At 57.1% G+C, this 20,784-nt stretch overlaps 1 protein-coding gene across 2 annotated transcripts in view; it reads left to right on the top strand.

Moving 5' to 3' along the window:
* The window catches only part of LASP1 (LIM and SH3 protein 1), a 37,997-nt gene that overhangs the window by 5,709 nt on the left and 11,504 nt on the right, over positions 1-20,784 (top strand). Inside the window, exons 2-4 of one of the 2 annotated variants that reach the window (XM_040640716.1) lie at positions 1,618-1,712; positions 11,010-11,094; positions 18,192-18,299. In XM_040640716.1, coding sequence (XP_040496650.1) covers positions 1,618-1,712; positions 11,010-11,094; positions 18,192-18,299 — 288 coding nt within the window. Of the gene's footprint in view, positions 1-1,617; positions 1,713-11,009; positions 11,095-18,191; positions 18,300-20,784 lie in introns of those variants that run through there. The other variant, XM_008689029.2, reaches the window with a different exon arrangement.

Raw genomic sequence — 20,784 nt, 5'->3', positions numbered from 1 at the left:
CATTTACTAGTCTACCTTTGGCAAGTCTCCTTGATAGGGAAAGTACGCTATTAGAAGGCGGTTACCCCCAGATTAGCCCCTGGTCTCTGGTTGAGGTGGGCCAGGGTCGAGGAGGTGGTATCCCAGCCTCTCAGCCTCCTGTTTTCTGCCCCCTCCTCCCAAGTGTCCCAGCAGCGCCCCTTGGCTGGGCAACACTGACTCGGGGGAATTCCTTAAAGATTGGCTGAGAACCAGCTCTGTGCTGGGCACCTTCGGAAGTCTCCGCCTGGGCCCTTCCCTGGCTTCTGGCCTCCTCCTTTGAGGGGTCAGGAGTGTCTTCCTCTGACCGCTAGGAAATGGGGCAGAGACAGGCCAGCCAGGTCACCAGACAGCCCAGATTCTGGGGTCCTGGAAGCTGGACTCCGGGTCGGTGTTGATCCTGGGGCCTCTTCCTGGGCTGCCAGAGGGGCGATTTCTATATCTCTGGCATGGGTCTGCTGTTTCTCGGGATGCGGGTACTTCTGTTGCACCGGTCCCCCTTCCCTCCTGGTCTTTGACTCTGTTTCCCCCATTGCCCCGCCCCATGGTTTGGTCCGTGGGTTTTGCTGGAGTCTTACCTGCCGCTGATTCAAACATGCACTGTAGCTGTGGTTGGGCACAGTGGAGCCCCCCTGCTCCCCAGCACACACAAACCCCCACTGTGAGCTGCTGAGCCCCCTTGGCTGGGTTTGTACCTGTCACAGTGTCAAGCACCTAACATTCCAGTACTTCGAGGTGCCAGGAGGGGCCAAGTGCTGTGCTGAGTGCTTTACAACTGATTTCCTACTTAATCCTCATTATTATTACTATTTTCATTCTACAGATGTGGAAGTGGCTCAGAGGCATGGGCCCCGACCCAGGTCACACGGCTCATGGGGTGGAGCTTGGACGTCCACCGTGGGGCACACACCTCCAAGCCGGGCTCTGTAGGGCCTCAGAGGGAGAGCCACTGTGGGGGGCTCTCCTACCAGTTACCTGGCTGGGGCTGGGAGAAGGGCGAGGGAAGGGAGAAAGGGCATGGGTGTGGTGACCAGAGCTTGGGGCACCCACCCCCCACGGTGGTCACGGGCCCCCAGGAGGTGGGAGGTGAGAGCTGGAACAGCCCCGGGGTGGGGGGGTGCCCTGGAGTGGGAGTAGGCGCCCCAGGCTTCCGGCCCAGTGCACTGCCTGCCCAGTGCTTGGCGGCCGGGCCCTCCTCCGCTTCTAGACCTTGTCAAGGCTGAGAAGCTGCCCCTCCCAGTTCAGCAGCAGAGGCTTTTCAGCAACCCTGGTGCAGCTTTGCATAGGCAATGAGGCTTCTCCAGCTAGGGGTGGGGGGTGGGAGGGCAGTGGGGTGGGGAGGCAGCAGGAGTGGTCTGGGGGAGGTGGAACCCACCTTCTGGGGGCAGCTGACATTTTCCCCACTCACCGGCATGTCTGCCCTTCTCCCGCTCCTGATGCTCCGGCAGCGGATGCTAGGGATGGGGAAGGGGAGGCCAGCTGCTGGAGATGGCCAGGCTCACCCAGGGTGATGCTGGGACGGAGCGCTCCTTCTTAGGGCCTGAGTCCCCCTGGCCCAAGTCCTGGTGTCTGATGGCTGTCCTCTGCCTCTGTCCCCAGTTCTGGCACAAAGCATGCTTTCACTGCGAGACCTGCAAGATGACACTCAACATGAAGAACTACAAGGGCTACGAGAAGACCCCCTACTGCAACGCGTGAGTCCTCCCTCCTCCCTCCTCCTCCCTCCTCCCTCCTCCCTCCTCCCCCCTCCCTCCTCCCTCTTCCCTCCTCCTGTTCCAGGATGTTGCCCAGCACTTCCGCACAATACCTGACAAGTATTCATCACCTTTAGTCCTCACCCGGCCCCATGAAGTAGTGGCTGCTAGTAGGCCCATTTTACAGGGAGGGAAACTGAGGCTGGGCAAGGGCACAGACTCGCCCCAGAGGACATGGCTAGTGAGAGGCTGGTTCAGACCCAGTAAAGCAGGCGAACCCAGTAAACATGCTGCTCTCTGCCAGGCAAGCCTGTCCCCTCCACTGCGCCCTGTCTCGAGAGAGAGGGGCCCAGCGTGGCTCTGCAGGAGACAGTGCTCTGGTTTGCCTTCCCTCATTTCTCTCTCTTCTCTGCGCCCTGCCAGAGGGTCTGGGCCCTAGGCTTTGGGGGCTTCTGGCTCCAGCCCTTCCTGGTGTTCTGTCTCTTGAGAACTCGAGGCAACATGCAGGGGGTGCCTGGCCTGGGGGCAGATCTCTTCCCTCCCTGCCTGGTGAGGGACGTTATGGATTCCTTCTGTCTTTCCCAGTGGCATTGGGGGCGGGGGTGGGGTGGGGTGGGGTGGGGATGGCTTCTGTTCCCTCCACACTGGGACTTGTAGCCCGGCCTGCTGGCCTGCTGCGGGGAGGTAGGGAGAGGTGGGGTAGGACACCATCCAGAAGAACACCCCCTTTCCATCCTGGGCGGTTCCAGAGAATGCACCACATTCCAAAACCTTTGTTGACCTCCTATGTCGCAAGTGTAAACTCCAAGGGGCCCCCATGAGGACCTCACAGCCCCCCTGCCAGGTGAGGGCTTCAGAAGGTCAAGTCACTAAGTTAGTGGCAAAATAAAAATTCAGAAAAATCCAGGGTCTGACTTGAGTGTAGGCTTTTTCTCAGTCAGGAGGCTCTTTGCAGCTGAAGTTCACCAAGGAGGGCAACATTGGGACTTGGCTAAAAGGGCCGGTGGGGTGTAGGTGGGGCTTACACCCCTTTGAAAGACTGTCTCTCCCTTACGGCACCCCTGGGCCCCTCTTAACCCCAGTGCACCATCTCCCTGGGGCTTTGGACGCCCATCAGGCATAATTATTGCCTGCCAGGTGCTGAGAAAAAGAGATTTCTGACAAAAGTCTCAAGCCCAAAGAGCAGCTTGGACATGGTCCCTTCTGGGAGGGATGGGGGCACTGGGGCGGTTGCCCTGGGGGTAGAAGGAGGGTCACAGCTCTATCCTGGCTCCTCCTACAGCTGCCTCTGCCCTTCTGTTAGCTTCCACTGGATCCTCTTCCCCCGACCAACCCCTCCCACCCCCCCAAGGGAAATGGGACATTCTTAGAATTCTTAAGGGCTCACACAAGCCCTGATTCTCTGCCACTTCCTCCCTCTGTTGGGGAGTGGGGTGGGGTTCAGTAAAGCCAGAGGCCAGGGGCAGTTTAACCCCTTTGTGGCTGGACCCCGTGAAGCTGGATTCTGGGCACCGAGGCTCCTTGTGGGGGCAGCTGCTGAGCCTTTGGCCCTCCGGGCAGAAGTGTGGCCACGCCCGGGCCTGGTGTGGGTGGCAGGGACTGATGCTTACTCAGACTCTGGTAGCCTAGAATTCAGTGAGCACTGGGAGTTGGCGAAAGAAGTCAGAGGCTTGTCCTTGTTTCCTCTGCATTCTCTTCGCCTAGTGCCAGAGTCCCAGCTTAGCTGTTCAGCCCTCTTCTGGAGAGGTTGCCACAAGTGGGGGTGGGGACTCCTGCAGGTGTTGGGGTCTCCGGGGGAGGCAGAAGATGAAGCAGCTCTTCCCAGATGCTGCTTCCCAGCTGCCCAGGCAGAGAGGTTCCTGTCTCTCCCCTGCCCCCCTCCCCAGCCAAAGAAGCAGGTAGGCCGCCCTACATTCCCCCAGCGTCTGCCTGGCCCAGTTGACCTTTGGCCCAGCTGGGATGTTACCTAGGAAGGACTCTGAATGACGGTGGAAGACTCGGTGGCCCAGCTGGGAGCGAGCAGAGTTGCAGATTGCCCGAGTCACTCACCCTCCCTCGGCAAACCTGACATCAGGAGTCCAGAAGAAGCCAGATGTAGTAGGCCTGGCCTGCAGGGAGTTCCCTCTGGACCTGTCTTGAGTTTCATATTCTCCAGGGTTACAAATTCCAACCCAGGGATGCTGGCCCCTAGACCAAAGAGGAGGAGCCCCTGTCACGTGCCAGGCCCTGTGCTGACGTCCCCTCTCGTTCCCTCCTGTTTTCCTTTCTGCCTCTGGCCCCATCCTCCACTGGCATTCAGGTTCCTGAATCTTGGGGTTTCCCCAATCTTGGGGTGTAGCTGTGCCCCCCACTCACATCCTGGCCTTGGCTTATAGACCTCAGGCCTGGCTTCCTTCCTTCTTAGCAGTTACCTCCTGCTGAAGACCCAGAGGGGCCGGTGATCTCTCCCGGCACTTTGCCAGGGAGTTGGACCCCCTCGGTGGGTGAGGATGTGAGTTTGGTGTGCAGGGAGGCTTCTGTGGTGTGCCTATTTCTGGCCAGTCCCTGAGGCAGGATCTGGCAGGGGGGTGGTCAAGAGAGAAGAAGGCTGTCTCTCATTCCCCGGTGGCTTCTCAAGACTGAGATTTTAGAATGTTTTAGAAAGTGACTGTAAGCAGCAAAAAGGCCTCTTTTGTTTCTCTCCTTGCGCCGGACTTGTTTGGGGTTAGACAGCAGAGAGAACGCCAGCTAGAGCTCATAGCCAGCCTGTCGGGCGGTCATGGGCCCTCACAGACATGCCCTTAAACGAGCGCTTGGTGCGTATCCAGACACACACGCTTGGATGTGGGGCTGGGGAGACATGCCCAGGAGTCAGACTGAATGGGCAGCATGTGTGTTCACAGTCCCCAGGCACGGCCACCCAGGCATTCTGTGGCAAGGGAGAGGTGTGCCTTTCCGCTTTTGCACAATGGCTGGTGGTACAAGAACCACCGTCGAATTCTTTCGTGAAATTTCTAGGTAGGTGGGGTGAGCCTGCTTGCTCCCTTGGTTAGAGGACTATTTATGCCCTCGATTATTTGTTTTGTAAACTACATTTTGTGAAAGTGGGGCTGATGTGTCCACATGCACAAACCTGCCCCTTTGTCTCCATGCAAATAGTCTAGGCTGTGAAGGTCAGGGGTGAGGTGAGGGTGGGGAGGAATGGGCCTGTTCCCTCCCCCTTAGAGGCCAGGAGTCAATGGAGGCTGCACACCCCAGTTAGAGATTCAGGCCAGGGGGAACCAGCTTCTGGGGGTGTCAAGTGTGTGGGGGGATATGGGCTGGGGAAGGAAGGGGGGACACTCGGATGCACCTTCCCCCTCTTCACTGACTACAGAGTTCCAGATCCGTCCTTCAGTTTCCTTGAGCTGTGTGGTGAGGGGTGAGGAGAGAGGAGATGGTCTTGCTCCTTCCGTCAGGTCTCAGAGTGTGGGGTGGGGCCTATGCAGGTGGGATTGGGGGCTCAAAGTGTCTCTGGATTCTAGCAAACTGTCTCAAATCCCAGCTCCTCTTAGGGATGGGGCATTGGTGGGTAAATCCAGGACTGGGGCCTGGAGCTTTCCCACTTCCCCCTTTCCTGACTCTGATTGGGAACAGTGGGATCAGATGTCCCAGGGAGCGGGTGTAGCACTGGGAGTGGGAGTGAGAGGGGCGTGTGAGCCATGTGTTTGGGATGGAGGAGGCGGGCTCAACAGGGCATCCACAGAGGCCAGATGCAGGCCCTCCCCTCCAACAGTCTGATCCCTAAAGCCTTACACTCAGAGATGTCGGGGCCTCAAGGAACCTCAGAGATCACTTCGTTTCCTGACACCCCATTTTAGATGAGGTCTCTTTCCCCTTAGAGATGAGGAAACTGAGGCCCAGTGTTTGCATGCCTTTACCCAACTTGGCAGAATCATTTCTCTTTACCCGCTGCCATTAGGGATGGGTACCAGCTTTGGTTTTTCATCTTGTCTCTAATGCCTGAGGGCTGGTAAGTTCTTCTTCATGTCTGGCCTTGATCTTTCTGGTTGCTCATTTTTTTAAAATCTGGTCAAACAATGCTTCCTTGTTGCTTCCTATCCCCACCATTTCAGCCCCTCAGGCCTGGGGGACGGGTGAGAAACTGGGTTAGAATGGAGCCCCCCCCCCCCAACATGGGCAGTGTTCCCAGCAGGGGAATCAGCAGCTCCTTCCAGAGGCAGGATGTAGGGGCGATTTTTTTTTTTCTTTTGGTAAAACCAAAGGCTCCTTGTTGCTTTTGTTGATGTATTTTTGTTCTTCCCTGAACAAAAAGCTGTGGTTTTTGCCGGGGTTCAAGGCTGGAAGGGACAAGGTTGCTTGTAGAAAGGGGGAGTTGGGCTTTCAGGAGCTCTGGTCTATTCTGGTTCTGGCTCTGCCTCTGGAATGCAGCTAAGGGCAGGGATGGGAGTGGGGCTGTGCCCTGTAAGCTGTCCCTGTCACCAGGGTGTCTGTGGCAGGAGCCTGGAGGCTTCTCAGCATCCTCCCTGTCCCCCTGGTCCTTCTGAACAGGAAGGTCACTCAGAGGTCCTTAGGGCAAACCCCTGAGAGACAGAGGACCCTTCTCCTGCGTCCATGCCGGTCATTATTTACGCTCTTGAGATACCTGCTTTAGAAAAGTTTTAAGGAGTAGGTGGCTTCTGACTGTCTGCCTGCCTTCTGAGCCCCCAGAGGGTTTCTCATAATGACCAAGCTTGGGAACTGGTTGGGGTTGGGAGATAAAAGTACTTTGTTCTCCACCCACCCCACCAAGCGCATCCTTCCCCAGAGCTCTGAGAGCTAGGGGTGGACCGGGGTCCCTCTGAGAGAGATGTCAGCCTGCCCCTAGATGGCCAGGCACTTGTGGGGAGGGCGAGTGCACTGTGCCAGGTCTTTGTCCTTGACACCGAGCGTCAGTTTCTTTATCTGTAAAATGGGCACAATGATAATACTTGCCTTTTCTAACCCAAAGTCTTGTGGCAGATTTCAGGAGAGAATGGGCACAGGATACAGTCTATCAGGAAGTCACTTGGTGTGCCTGTAAATTCTCCCGGAGGCCTCGGCTGCTGCCAGCCGCTGCCTGATGGCCCTGCCTGTGCCCCCTGTTCTTGCCGTCATGGCTGCTACATCCCTTCCCCGCCATGCTTCCTGTCCTAGTGGACTTGGACTGTCTCTGTGCCTGTCTCTTCCCCAGAGCAGCTGATACTGCAGTCGGAAGTGGGGAGGGGCATCAGTAGAGGGCCCACTGCTGGGAGTGATGAGCAAGGGGCGGGTGCAGCCTGGCCCACAGAAGGGACAAAGAGCGGCTGTACTCTTGGGGCGCCTGGGTGGCTCAGTCCTTAAGTGTCTGCCTTTGGCCCAGGGCGTGATCTCGGAGTCCTGGGATCGAGCCCCGCTTCGGACTCCTTGCTCTGCTGGGAGCCTGCTTCTTCCTCTCCCACTTCCCCTGCTTGTGTTCCCTCTCTCGCTGGCTGTCTGTCTCTCTGTCAAATAAATAAAATCTTAAAAAAAAAAAAAAAAAAAAAAAAAGAGCAGCTGTGCTCTACGCCCAGCTCCAGGCAGGTTTGGGACACCCAGTTCTTCCCACCGTGACCCAGGCTGTTGGGCTGGGGTCCCAGCAGGCTCACTAGCTGGGGTGGTAACCCCTTGTCTGGGCCTCAGCGCCCGGGGTACCCACACCTCCATTCTTCCCGAGCTGAGGGTACTGGGTGGGGAGAGCATCGGCCTGAGGACTGAGAAGGAGGGTAAAGGTAGAACTCCCAGCAATTGTCTCTGGAAGGAGGTCACATCAGTTGCAGCAGTCGTGTTGGTGGGGGAAGGGCACAGCACCTACGCTCGTGCGTCCTCTCTCCTGAAACACGCCTGTGGCACCTGTCTTCCTCACTGACACTGTCTACAGGGATCCCGCATTCACAGCCTCTTGGTTTTGCCCTCCTGGGCTCCTCTGCGGCTGAGGACACGGCGGCTGTCTGCGCCGCTCCCCCCACCCCCACAGACTGTGTCTGCCTGCTCTTCCGCTCTCCTGCCTGGAGCGGAGGATGGGGTTGCTATGGGAACCTGAAGCGGAGTGAGCAGGGGAGGGAGAGGCAGGCTTGTCTCGCTGGAGCCGAGCTGGAGCCGGGCTGCGGGGAGGGGACAGGTTTGACCCAGCAGCACGAATAGCTGGTCCGCCTGCCTTCCTCTGGTCTAGGGTTGGGGTCCAGGTGGCGGGCTAAGAGATCGAAGGTTCTGGTGCCCCTCTTTCATCTAGTTAATCTGAGGCAGGATTAAAATCTCCCCCCTCTTCCCCCTTCCCACCAGATAAAGCTGGGTGAACATCTAGGCTGGTCTCCCCTTCCCTTCTGATGGGATTGGTGTTTGGGCCGTGGGGAGCTGAGATCTGGGGGTCATGGTGGCCCCAAAGAGAAGGTGAAACACCCGACAGTCCCATCCAAGGGCACTTGCTGCATGTTGGGGGGGTCTCCCGATACCTTCCTGATGCAGCGGTAGAGACGTGTGACCGTGGCCTGCAGCGCGCTGCGGGGCGTGGACCAGCTGGTCCCATGGCCGTGGCCGGGAGGCGCGCATCGCCGCGGAGGGCCCATGGCTATTCCACGTGTGTGGGGAACAACGCGGTGTGGGTCCATTGTAGGAGCCTCAGAAGTGTGGGGTGGGGGCTCGTGTCAGCTGCCCGCAGAACGGGCACTCCATTTTCAGCTCGTGCATTCAGGCAAGATGCGAAAGCCCAGGTTGGCCTGCCAGCCTTCCCCAGCAAATGCTAAGCAGCGCATTCTCCCAGGACGTCTTCCCCTGAGTCCCCCTGCTTCAGGACCTCCCCTCCCCTCCTCTGCCACAGGAGTCTCTACTTACCTATGCTCTCCTCACCACACCCTCTCCAGCCCGTGACACCTTCGGAAGGGCCCTGATTTGGTGGGACAGTCTTCTCTGAAGCCTGCCCTCCCAGGACCTCAGGGCCAGCCAGTTCTGCTAGAGATCTTAACTTGGATCCCTCCTGCCCTTCTCTTTCTAATCTCCAGAAACAGACTCCCAGGGAACCCTCCCTTTTTCTGGAACTGCGGAGGAATTTTGAATGGAGCACCTCAGCTGTGGGTGGCCCTCGCTTCCTGCAGCGGGGCCAAGCTTGGGGCCTGGACCCTGTAGCCTTAGCCCCACATTCGTCCCCAGGCCATTTCTGTTGCCAGCTGTAGGCACCTGTGTTTACTTTTCTGTCCTCTGCCTCCCTCCCTCTGGGCTGAGCTGGGAGGCAGGACCCAGGTGGGGCAGCAAAGGCTGGGGGAGGGGCACAGTCCAGGACAGTGAAACCAGCCCAGAAGGAAAAAGGATTTGCTAAAGTCCCCCAGCGAGTCAGTGCCAGGGCCGGAGCCCAACACTGTCCATTCTAGCCACCCCTCCCCTACCTTGGTTTAGTGCTGCAAACCCCAAGTCCTACCCTTCACAAGTGGTGGCTGGGGAGGGGGAAGTCACATGTTCACAGGTGGCTCTGGATTGGGGTGGTGCCCGCAAGAACCTCCCAGCTTTGGTGAGTGCACAGTAGGAGGGCAGCTCATTTCTGGCTCTAGGGCCTGTTGGCCAGGCCAGCCGGGATGGAACGTGCCTGGAAGGAGGCACTCCATCTCTTAACCTGACGACAGCCTGTGACTCGGGAATCGGCAGGTGGTCACGGTTGTGGTGAGGTGTGGTCACCCAGGGCTGCAAATGGCCAGACCTCAGCTCCTGCTCAGAGAAGCCACTCGCCAGCCCCTGGAATATTCGGAGCCCATGTGGACCTGCAACCATTTCGCATTCCAGCACATTCCCACAAACCAGTAGCTCAGGGCTGCCTCTCCTCTAGCTGGTTTGCTGGGGGCCTTTGGGATGACCCCATGGGACGTAGAAGACTCGGGTTCTAGTCTTGGCCCAGCTTCAGTGCCTAGTGGGACATTCATTTATCCAACACATGTTTATTGAACACCAGGTACTGTTCTAAGGAGTTTGGGATAAAGCAAATGGACAAAAGAGACCAAAAACCCCTCACCTCATGGAGAAGTAGAGAGAGGACAAGAAACCAATGTGATAGATAAGTTAATTATGAACTCAGCTAAGTGCTAAGTGCCTGGCACCATGACAACGTCTCCTCCTCTGGGAAATGAGGGGACATGACCGCATGATCCTGGAGGTCCCTGTGGGCTTCGTTCCGAGGGCTGCCCTGGCTCCTGCTACCTCCAGGCCGGCCCTCTTTCTGGGGAACAGCCTCCTCGTCTGACCTGTGTCTGGAGATGGGAGGGTTTGGTTCAGGATGCTGGGCCCTGGGGAGATGGGGTGCAAATTTAGATGCCACGACTTACTGGCCCTGTGCCTTGGCCACATTGTTTAACCTGTCCGACCCTCAGTCCTCCCTTCTGTCAAAGCAGGAAGATAGGGCGTTTGTGGGGATTTGATGAACTAAGACGCTGGGCAAACATCAGCCTTTGTTAGAGTGTTACCTGTCACTTGAGGGCCTCAAGCTGATTTTCTGATGTCAAGCTGATCTATCACCTAACTTCCAGTTAAGTTAGACCTTGTCAGCCCTTTGAAACACCACTCTGGATGTGTGAATTTTCTCTCTCAACACCTCCTCCAGGAAGACCCCCCCCATATGCATGCCCCATTCCCCTTTACTACTTTTTTTTTTCTTAAGTTTTTATTTTAATCACCAGGTGCTCATCGCGACAAGTGCACTCCTTAGTCCCCATCACCTTTTCACCCATCCCCTCACCCACCTCCCCCTTGGTAACCATCAGTTTGTTCTCTAGAGTTAAAAATCTGTTTCTTGGTTTGTCTGTCTCTTTTTTTCCCTTTGCTTGTCCGTTTTGTTTCCATTCCCCTTTACTTCTGTCTCCGCATCCCTCCTGCCCTTCCGCTGCTGGGTTTGGGCTCCATTTCTGCCTTGAGCTGAGAGCTTTGTTCTGGCCCGTGCCCATTTTCTTTCTTCCCAGTCTGGTGGGGCTGGCCTGGGTGGCCCAGGCCTCTCAACCCCCCCCTGCATTCTAAGGCATGGGCTGTCTCCAAACAAGGGTCATCTGAAACCCTCAGACACTGTCCCCAGGGCCTCCTGTTGACTCAGGGCAGTTCTCCATGGCGGGCCAGCCCCTGGCCCTGGCCAAGTCTGAGACATGCTTGCCTCCCCTCAGCCAAGGCTGCTGCACATCGCGGTCCTGCTGCTGGGCAGGGCAGGGGCTGCCCATGGATAAGAGGAAGTTTCCAGGAGAGTCAGGCCTGTGAGAAGCCCAGAGGTTCCCACCCCTTTCCGAGTGACCTCCACTCTTTTTTTCCGTCCCGCAGACACTACCCCAAGCAGTCCTTCACCATGGTGGCTGACACCCCGGAAAACCTCCGCCTCAAGCAACAGAGCGAGCTCCAGAGTCAGGTGAGGGGGCGGGGCGGCCCTGTGGCCTGGCAGGGAGGGAGGGCTGTTGTAAGCCCTGGATTTGGCAAGGGCTCCTTCCCCCTCCCCCCTGTGGTTACTCAGTGAGGCCAAGGTGCTGAAATCCTGGCACTGGCCTTGTCTCCCTGCCCCCACCCACCCCTGTGCCTGGTTACTTCATATTTCCTGACGTTATCAAAGGAGTGGAGGAAGTGGGTTCGAGAGGTATGGGTATCTGATTCTGCTCCAGGAATTTCTTGCGGGGCCTCTGAAGCCCACCTCCAGGAAGCTGTTCCCTTCTCTCCACTCACACCCACCCTCAAAGGAGGGGACGCACCTCTCCAAGCTCATGCCAGTCTGAGGTCAGTCCACCCTTTATGGCCATGGCACCGCAGCTCCTCCACCCCTCAGAGGGCAGGCTGCCAAGGGGGCCTCGCCCTGGGGGCCTGTCCTGCCTTTGTCTCCTTGGGCCTGATTTTCTGGAGCTCTTGCTTTTCGGGGAGAGTGGTGTATGCGAGGAGATGGGTTCCTGCCCCAGGCAGGACTCGGTCCTTAGGGGACAGTGAGGAACAAGCAAAGGATCCAGAGCCCTGAGCCCCGAACAGGTCACTCTGCCTGGAGGTCTGGGAGGGCTTCTGGGACCAGCCTGGCCTGGCCTGGGGGTGTGGTAGGGGGCGGGGCTTCTGCCAAGACCCCTTGAGGGACTTAGCCGCGTGGGCAGGGTGGCCAGGGCCGGGAAAATGTTGCCAGGCCACAGAGGGGGAATCTCTCTTGATCCCTCTGGAGTGGGGTTCCTGCTGTCTGATGTGAACATGACCTCCTTGGGTCCCTGTCTCCCAGGAGGTCCCGTGAAGAAGAACCAGCCCTGGGCTCTCTAGGGTTTTACGTGTCCTCTCATGGACGACTCCTGGCAGCTGTGAGGAGGGTGCTGTTTTCCCCGTGGTGCCGATGAGGAAACAGGCCGAGAGACGTGACGGGACTTGCTAAGATCACGTGGGGTAGCAGCAGGGGCAGGAACACTGGTAACTGCTCTCGTCTTGAGCGCCTGAGGCCCTGGGCATCTAGGTGCCCTCGGTTCTCACGAGCCTGTGCAGTTGGCAGGATCACTCCCGCTTGAAGGAGGAGGGAGGGGATACTGCTGACTTTGAAGGGCGGCTTGTCTAATTCCGAGACTTGTGTTCTTTCCAGTTTGCCACCCAGCTCCCTCAGGAGAACTTATCTCCACCTTGATAATCAACACGGTAGTTCCTGGTGCTGGTGAGAACTTTTATAGCTTAGCGAATGCTCTTAGTTACTTGGCCTCATGCACCCTTGACCCCGCTCTGGGGCCCGTCAGATGAGGGAACTGAGGCTTTGCCTGTGGGCACGCATGGTGAGCGAAGTTCCAAGATCAGGACTCTGGTTTTTCCACTCCCAAACAGTGACCTTGCCTGTGTACAGCCCCGGTGAGGACTCCTGGGTGTCCCACAGCAGCCGGCAGCGAGTAGGGGAAGCTGGAGTTTCCCTCCGTGGCAGCTCACAGCTGCCAGCCTGGATGCTGACCCTGCCTGGCCTGAAACCCGCGGTTAGGGGGAGCCAGCATGAGGAGGGCAGGGTGGTCCCACTGGCAGGGAGAGGGGCTGAGGCAGCTCTGGGGGGCCCCGGCCTGGTCTGCATGGCGAAGATTTTGGCCAGACCCTAGGCAGCTGCTGACTACTGCCCAGGACCCCCCATCCTGGAGAGGGCCCCCTGCAGCCGGGAGATGGGGGGGCTTCGAGGGGTGTGCGGGCCGCAGCATCCGGGGCGACCTGTACTCACCCCACAGCTTGAGAGGGGCAGTCAGAACCCCGAGTGGTGGGGGCCCCATCCAGGGGACCGGGAAGAAGAGGTGTGGGGAGGGTACGTGAGGTCGTTGGAAAGGTGCAGCTCCCAGAGGTCAGTCTGCACACTCCGGCAGAGGCAGGGGCAGACACACACACACTCACACACACCCCCACACCCCTACTCTCAGGAGGAGAAATTCAAACCCTGTTAATTCCCTTAGCTTTTGTCAGCGCACAAAAGAGCGGTTGTAGCCCTTTCTGCCCCTGGAACCAGATCCCTGAGGGGCGGGGTCTGCGGGAGGAAATGGGGCCTCACCTCCGCTCCCTGTGGGCCCCGGGGCTGGCCTGCTGCTCGCCTCCCGGGCTCCCGGTCCCCAGCCCCTGTCTCAGGCAGTCCTTCTCCATTAGGTCCTCACCGAGGGCCAGGCCCTGACCTCATTGAATCCTTACAACCGCCCGATGAAGGAGAGATTTTTTAGTCCCCATTCTACAGATGGGACACAGGTTTAGAGGGGCCATGCCACTTGCCCAGAGCCCAGTGACAGAGGCAGAGTTCAAGCCCTTTGCTCTTGCAAGTTCCATAGCCTGATGTGGCCGGCAGCCAGCCTTACGCTCTCAACCCACGGGATGCACAGTTACCAAATGGGGAGGGGGGGGGGAGAGCGTATGCGTGCGTGCGTGCGTGTTGGAATGCAGATTCCTAGGCCCCAACCCAGGGGCTTCTGGTTAGCAATTGTGGGCAGTGCCCAGGAATCTGCATTTTGACTGCCTGGTGGTTCTCATGAGCCTTTTGGACTGACTTTGAGAGACTTAGAGCGGGGCTTTGGCGGGGGAGCCAGCAGGAAGCTGGGTGGGACTGACCTGAGCTCACCTTGCTTCTGCTCTGAGGCGTGGGGGGGCCCCTCATGGAGTCAGGGCTCTGCACCGAGGGCATGGCTCTAACCTACAGTTGGGCTCCTGGGGCCTGGCAGCTGGGGTAGGCAGAGGGTGGAGTCCAGGGCGCTGCCTTCTCTGCAAGCCTGGGTCTGTCTTCCTTCTACGTCGCCCCCAGCTCTGTGGTCTGAGCCTGGTCGCTCTCCTCTCATAGCTTTTTTCCTCCCTGGTAAAATGGGGACAGCAAAGCCCAGTTGCCTAGAGGTTGGGGGCTGGGCTGATGGCACTGAGGTTTGGAAGGGCTGAGTGGGCCTGGCCGGGGGTGGTGACAGGTTCTGGTTCCTGTGGCTGCTGTGGGGGCAGGGCCGGCTAGCGCTGCCTTGTGGCTGGCGGGAAGGGAAGTGGGAGCCTCCTCGGCCTACCGTGCCCCACCCCACCAGGGTGTCACTTGGTCTCTTTCCAGGGCCCCTTCCTGGCCTGCATGCGTGTGTCTCAGCCCTCTTCTGTCTCTGGAAACTGCCAGTGCTATTTCAACTTTATTTGTTTTCCTGTGTCTAGATGGGTTCCCAAAGTGGTACTTTGGGTGTCTGGGACACCTGGAGCCTCCCCTGCGGGGGAGGTAACCACAGAACTGACCAGAAATGACCCTCTGGGTGGTCCTGCCCAGGCCTGGCTGAGGCAGGGAACCGGAGGCTGGGGCCCAGCTGCACCCTGTTCCCGCGGCAGCTCTCCCTCCCCCGGCCCCAGGTTGAGGAGAAGCAACATCTTTGTGGGAGGGGGGTGGCACTGTGGCCCCCGGAACCCAGGCAGAAGTGCAAGGAGAATGCCTCTTTCGTTCTGTCCCCCCCGTCACACCCCGTGACACTGTGCGATCCCAGGCACAGGACAGTGTGGTCTGTCCCCAGCACTGCAGGCAGCATGCTTGGTGTCCCTCGGACCTAAGCCGGCTGAAGGTCAGATCCTGGATCTGCCTTCGCTAGCTGTGTGACCTTGGGCGAGATAGTTCACCTTCCTGAGCCTCAGTGCCTTTATCTGTAAAATGGGGGTTACCTTTCTCGAAAGGTGGTTGTGAGGATATAAATGTATTATGTCGTATATATAACATCCCATGTTATAGAGAATATTAGTAGTTATTAGGCGTTTAGAACAGTTCCTGGCGTAGAGTCAGCACTCAATAAATGTTCACTATTAACTATTCTCTTGGAAAGGAGAGGAAACGGAGCTTGGGCACAGTGAAGCTGGGGAACAGACACGGTGACCTTTTGACGATTGCTTCCAGCGCTGACCTTTTCATTCGCTCTCCTCCCCATCTGTGTCTGTCTAATTTTCAAGCCGATTTCTTTTTTGTTAGAAGGGGGTAAGTTACATAGTATGTGGGCTCAGCACATAGTAGGCGCAGAGTAAGTGGAAATGGTTGGTATTGTATTTTTTTTTTCAAAAAACAATTTTTTTTTATTTTTGTTTTGTTTCATACTGGTTTACTTAGAAAAATTTTTTTAAAGTCTTGATCTTTCCTCTTACGTTAGGTCAGCAAAGCAGTGACTTTCTAAATTATGCTGTCTGATATTTTGTGTCTATTCGATTCACTCATCATTCACGCCACAGACACTTGTACCTCCTTCGCTGGGATAAATAATGAACAAGATAGACCCAGGGAGTTATTAATAAACGTGTAGAGAAAGTAGAGCCTCGTGGGCAGTGTTCGTGGGGTGGGAGGAGCCTCGGGCATCGGACCTGGCGCTCCCGTGGCATAATTTTCAGGCTGGAGTTCCAGGCAGCTCCCAGGCATGGAGTCCTCCGCCCCCCAGTGCAGAGTTGGACCCTGCCCCTGCCCACAACTGGGTTGAATGACCTTGGGCGGTTCCCTTCCCTCCGAAACCGCCGTCATACCCTGCTGAGCCCTCCCAGGCGAGGGCAAACACTCCTGCTTGGGTGACAAGAGCACCCTGAGCGAGGGGCTCTAGACAGGGCCCTCTCCACCCTCCTTTCTCTCTTCTTTTCACCTCTGCCACCCACTCCAGCACCGAAAGGCCTCTCAGACAAGCTTCCTCACCTTGACTCTTCATAGTTAAGGCCTGCAGGTACTCCAGAGCTGGGTAGGTTTGTAGACATCAGCTGGCCAGCCCCCCACTCAGGGGATCCAGAGAGGGGGACTGACTTGCCTAATGACACACAGCAAAGAGGTGCTGAGCCCAGACCCCCCTCGTCCCTTCTCAGTCCCTGTTCCACCCCAGCCCCGCCCTCTCTGGCTGCCGGTGCCAGGAGTGAAATGAATTCTCCTTCCCCAGCAGGGAGGGAGAGGCAGTTCCTGAGCCTGGGAACTAGCTGATGTCATTGTAGTGTCGCCATGGCAATTATTCCCCTGGATTAGGGGCCTGACCCTTGCAAGGCCAGGAAGTGGAGGAAAGAGTGGGGGTCTGGCACTCGTTCAGCACTTTATTGTTGACAGAGCACTTCCGCACTTGCCCTCATCAGCAGGTGTTGAGCCCTGCCTTGCTTCAGGATGCTCCGTGATGCATTTGCTGTGTTCGAGCCACTGTCTGTAGTTCGCGCCATTGACTGGAATGGGTGGTACTATACCCATTTTACAGATTGGAAATGGAGGCTAGAGAGGTGAAGTCATTTGCCCAGGATCACTTGGCATGTGGGAGACTGAGCACGTGTTAAGACCAGCTCCCTCTGGCTCTTTGCCCATGCTTGGCGATGGGAAGCCCCCTCCCCATAGTTTAACTGATTCCCATGACAACCCTTTTACAGATGGGGAAATCGAGGCCAGAGGCCTTGGATTTGGGACTTCTGCATCGGGACCTACATTTTTTCTGCCTCTAATGCCTTCCTTTCCCCGATGCCCCTTTACCAAGTTCTGCCTGCGCCCAGCACTAAAGGTCTCCATGCTGTTCCAGGGCTTTCTGGAAGAGCTGATGCTGGGGGCAGTCCTGGGCCCTTGGGGTGGGTCATACAAGGGTGGGCCCTTGTATTTACTGTATTTACTGCATTAACTTCCAGTTTGATGGGAACTAGCACATCCAGGCCTTTGTTTTCAGTCTGGATCAGAATGAAGGAGCTTCTTTAAATGAATGAATGAACGAACGAACAAACAAACGAGTTTCTGAAATCTTTTAGATTCTAGAACCCGATGGGTGGGTAAGCTGGGCCCCAGAGGGTGAACAAGGACCTCTGACCCCTGGGCGATGTGCAGTGGAACTGACAGGGTTGGCCACGGATGCATATGTGGGTGTTGTCGGTAGGGTCAGGGTGCAGCTGAGCCCTGTGGCCAGGTGACTCCTGTCTCCACGCCTGCGAGCTGCCCGGCCATCCCGTCCTGGAAACTCCCAAGGCCCCGGGCCTCATGTCCTGGGCTGACCTGCTTCTGAGTGCAGCACCGCTCGCCCAGAGGAAATCTAGGCAGCTGGTGGGGCTGGAACAGCTGGCTGCTGAGTGCGTCGGTGAAGTCTCTGGAAAGCAGGGAACAGTTCTCTGTCCCATGGGCATTTCTAGCCTCCATTCCGTTCTTTAAAACCCCCAGGGGAGAACGAGATATTTTTCGTATTTCATTCCATTAGGGTTCGGGAAGTCCTTCTTATGTCTGACTTGAGTCCCTCTGGTACTTGAGTTTCCGTGAATTTCTCAGGAGAGGAGGGCCGTGGTGGAGCGTAGGGTTCTTCCCTGGAGCTTGGAACCCTGTTCTGAAGTCCTGTCTGTGCCCCTGCCGATGTTATCCCCTCATGTGGCATTGACCTTAGAAGTGGGCCTGGCAGGCTCCAGGAAGCCGCCGGGCCTGTCAAAGGCTCATTGATGGAGTCCTTCCGAGTGGCTGTCTCACCGCCCTCCTTTCTGGGTGCCAGCTTTGTCCCTTGGCACAGCCTTCACTCAGCTGGGCGCTTAAAGACTCCTCCGGGTTCTTGGTGGGTCGGGCCACATCCTGGCTAGGGTGAGGGCTGGGGCAGCCTTTGGAGCTCTGGAAAGAACCTTCTTCCTGTAGCTTTCATGCAGGATAGGTCCGCAGTGAAGTCAGGAGTCAGGGAGATGAGAATTTGCACCCTGCTGGCTCTGGACATTTATTCCCGAGCTGTATGACCTTGGCAGGGGGCTTTGCCTCTCTCTGGCTCTGTTTCTTTATCTGCAAAATGGAGCTAAGAATAGAATACAGTAAGACTTAAATGAGATAATTCATGTAAAGCCCTTGGCGCTCAGAATGCGCTGCATACGTCTCCATGGGTTATTGTTAGTAGTCGAACACTTACTTTTTGGCTCAGGCTCGTGCTTTGAGTTCTGGTGTTGGGGTGGGCGGTAGGTGTCACTGCAGGGTGCTTTCTGGTCAGGGTCTCCCTCCTGGCTGGTGGTCGTTTCGGAGGTGACCGCGGGCTGGGGCTCTCTCTGCCGCCCCTGCCTCGACGCTAACCCCTCCCCCGCTCGGTCCTCCAGGTGCGCTACAAGGAGGAGTTCGAGAAGAACAAAGGCAAGGGCTTCAGCGTGGTGGCGGACACGCCCGAGCTCCAGAGAATCAAGAAGACCCAGGACCAGATCAGTAACGTACGTGCCCCTGCCCGCCGTGGGACCCACGCTGCCCCCCCGCCCCGTCTTGCCCCCTCCCTGCCGGTGTGGCAGGCACGAGTGAGGCCGGCCCTCTGCTGCCCCGGCTCTTCTGGGCAGGCCTGGGTGGCAGCTTTTTGAGCAGAGGAAAGGAAGGGTCCGGGGTTCCCAGACGCCTTTTTTCTGTGCACCCCCATCTTCCCCTGTTCCACCCTGTGCCCACATGGCATTTCTACCATAAAAGCACTCAACTTTTGGGGGGGTGTACAGGGAGGGCCCACGTGCTCAGTTACTCCCCACCCCCTCTGAAGTTTTTCCTCCCCCCACGTGTCTCTCTGGTGGGTGTCAGGGTCCAGACTGTTTTATCGAAGCACAAAGGTCATAACTGGGTGGCAGGGGTGGGGAGGGGCCGGCCCCCCTCTTGTCTGTCTCTGGGTGCTGATATTGCAGTATTTCCGCCCTCGCTCGGCCTCCACCCCCACCTCGGCTTGCTCTTCCTTCCTGTGTAAAAACCCCAGCCGGCTTGGCTGGCCGGCCCCGTACCCCCTGGCCTGGCCTTCCCTGGGCTGGGGCTGGTCGGCCGTGTCTGGCTGGGGCAGCACTGGGCATAGACAGTGGGTGGTAGATCGAGGGGCCCGTGGCCCCTGTGGCCAGGGAATGGGCCTTGGTTTCCTGCTTGGCAGAGCCTCAGACCAGCCGCCTGGTATCTGGGTTTGTGGGGAAGCTGCCTGGGGGGTTGGGGGCACGTGGGGGTTGGAGCACAGCTGTGAGCCACAAGCACGGGACCCGGGCTGCGGGACCCCGTGGCACAGGGTCCTGGGGCACAGAGTTGCAGTGTGTGCCCAGCCAGCCCCGTCTGGGCAAATAGTTGTCTTCTCTGTCTAGAACAGAGAGGAGTTGGCGGGTTTCCGGTGTCCCTCTGGCCGGAGGGTCTGGGATTCGGGTGGGCCACCCGACACCCGTGCCCAGCCTCTACAGCCTTCCCCATGCCTCCCCCCAGGCTCCTGGGTGGCGCTGTGCTTAGGGTGGGCTCCACAGTGGATAAGGTGGATTTCAGAGCCAGGGCCGAGGCCAGCAGAACCAGTCAGGCCCAAGGCCTCGGCTTTTAGACTTTGCGACTTAACGATATGACGTACGTTTCACATAGTGACCCACCAAACAGGCTGCTTATTTATTTAGAGAGAAAACCAAATCAAAGAGTCCTTACTACTTGGAGAGCATTCAGATATTTTCTGTTCTATTTTATTTTGTAAAGGTGCTTGTTGCAGACTTAACTAAAGGGGTAACTAAGTGGGTTTTGCAACAAGGCCATTGACCTACCGTTTGAAATCCGTGACTTGAGGAAATGGAGAGCTTCCCTTGGGCTAGGAGGGCGCTGATCCACCCCCCCCACACACACACACAAAGACACACAAATAAAGCCTGTTTCATTTGCTTGTTTAGAAGCCAGAGCCTGGCCTCACACCCTAGAGCTCCCCCACCCATGCTGCCTAGACCCTCTGAAGGGTACAGGGGGTTGAAGAAGGTCTGTGTCTTCCAGCTCTCCACACGAAAAGTGGGAGGGAGGGGGAAGCCTTGGGCAACGGTGAAAACCTGGAATGGCTCACAAAGCTGGAGTCTCCGACTCCCCGGGCCTCTGTGGTATTTTCATTGTGAGGACACGTGCTCTCATCAGCACCCCAGCTCCCCAAAACATTCACTCATTGCTTCCAGCCTGTGGGTTTTAGAGGCAGAAGACAAGCAAGCCCAGTCATCCCTGCCTCCCTTTCTGGAAGGCTTCCAGAATATTCCATACCCAGTTATTGGAGGTGCTACTATCTGAGGAGCTCTGGTAACAGAAACTCACTGTGGCCAAGGCATGGACACCTAAGGAGATAACCATCTTATCATTAACCACAGGGCTGCAATTAGCTGATTGTCTTCTGCTCGGAGGTGGGGGAGGTGGCTTGAACCTGACGGGGTTCTGCTTTTGCAGCCTTAGCTAGGACATCTGAGGTGTGACCGCAAAACTGGAAGACTCTTGGTTTTAGTGAACGCAATTAGAGTCTGTCAAAGGTGGGCCTCCCTAAGCAACCATACTAGAATCATATGGGAAAGGTTTTGTTTTGTTTTGTTTTTTGGCTTGTTGTAAAGATTTTATTTATTTATTTGAGAGAGAGAGAGTGAGCGAGTGTGGGGGGAGGGGCAGAGGGAGAGGGAGAAGCAGACTCCTCGCTGAGTGGGGAGCCCAACATGGGGCTCCATCCCATGACTCTGAGAGCATGACCTGAGCTGAAATCAGGGAACCAGCATTTTAAACACATTCGCTGGGTTTCTGTGGTGCTCAGTGAAGTTTGAGAACCATTACTTAAAAGCCTGAAAAAGCTTCACCAAGCCCTAAGTCAGAGAGTGCCAGGCCCAGCCACATCCCCGAACTCTAAGGGAACTTGAAACCACGCTTAGAGCCGTTGTGAAGTTGTCCTAACCTCCAGGAGAGTTTTCGGCA

Source organism: Ursus maritimus, unplaced genomic scaffold, assembly GCF_017311325.1.
Source record: "Ursus maritimus isolate PB19 unplaced genomic scaffold, ASM1731132v1 scaffold_24, whole genome shotgun sequence".
NCBI lineage: Eukaryota > Metazoa > Chordata > Mammalia > Carnivora > Ursidae > Ursus > Ursus maritimus.
Note: the sequence above shows the minus strand (reverse complement) of the source record. Positions and strands in the feature narration are given on the sequence as shown.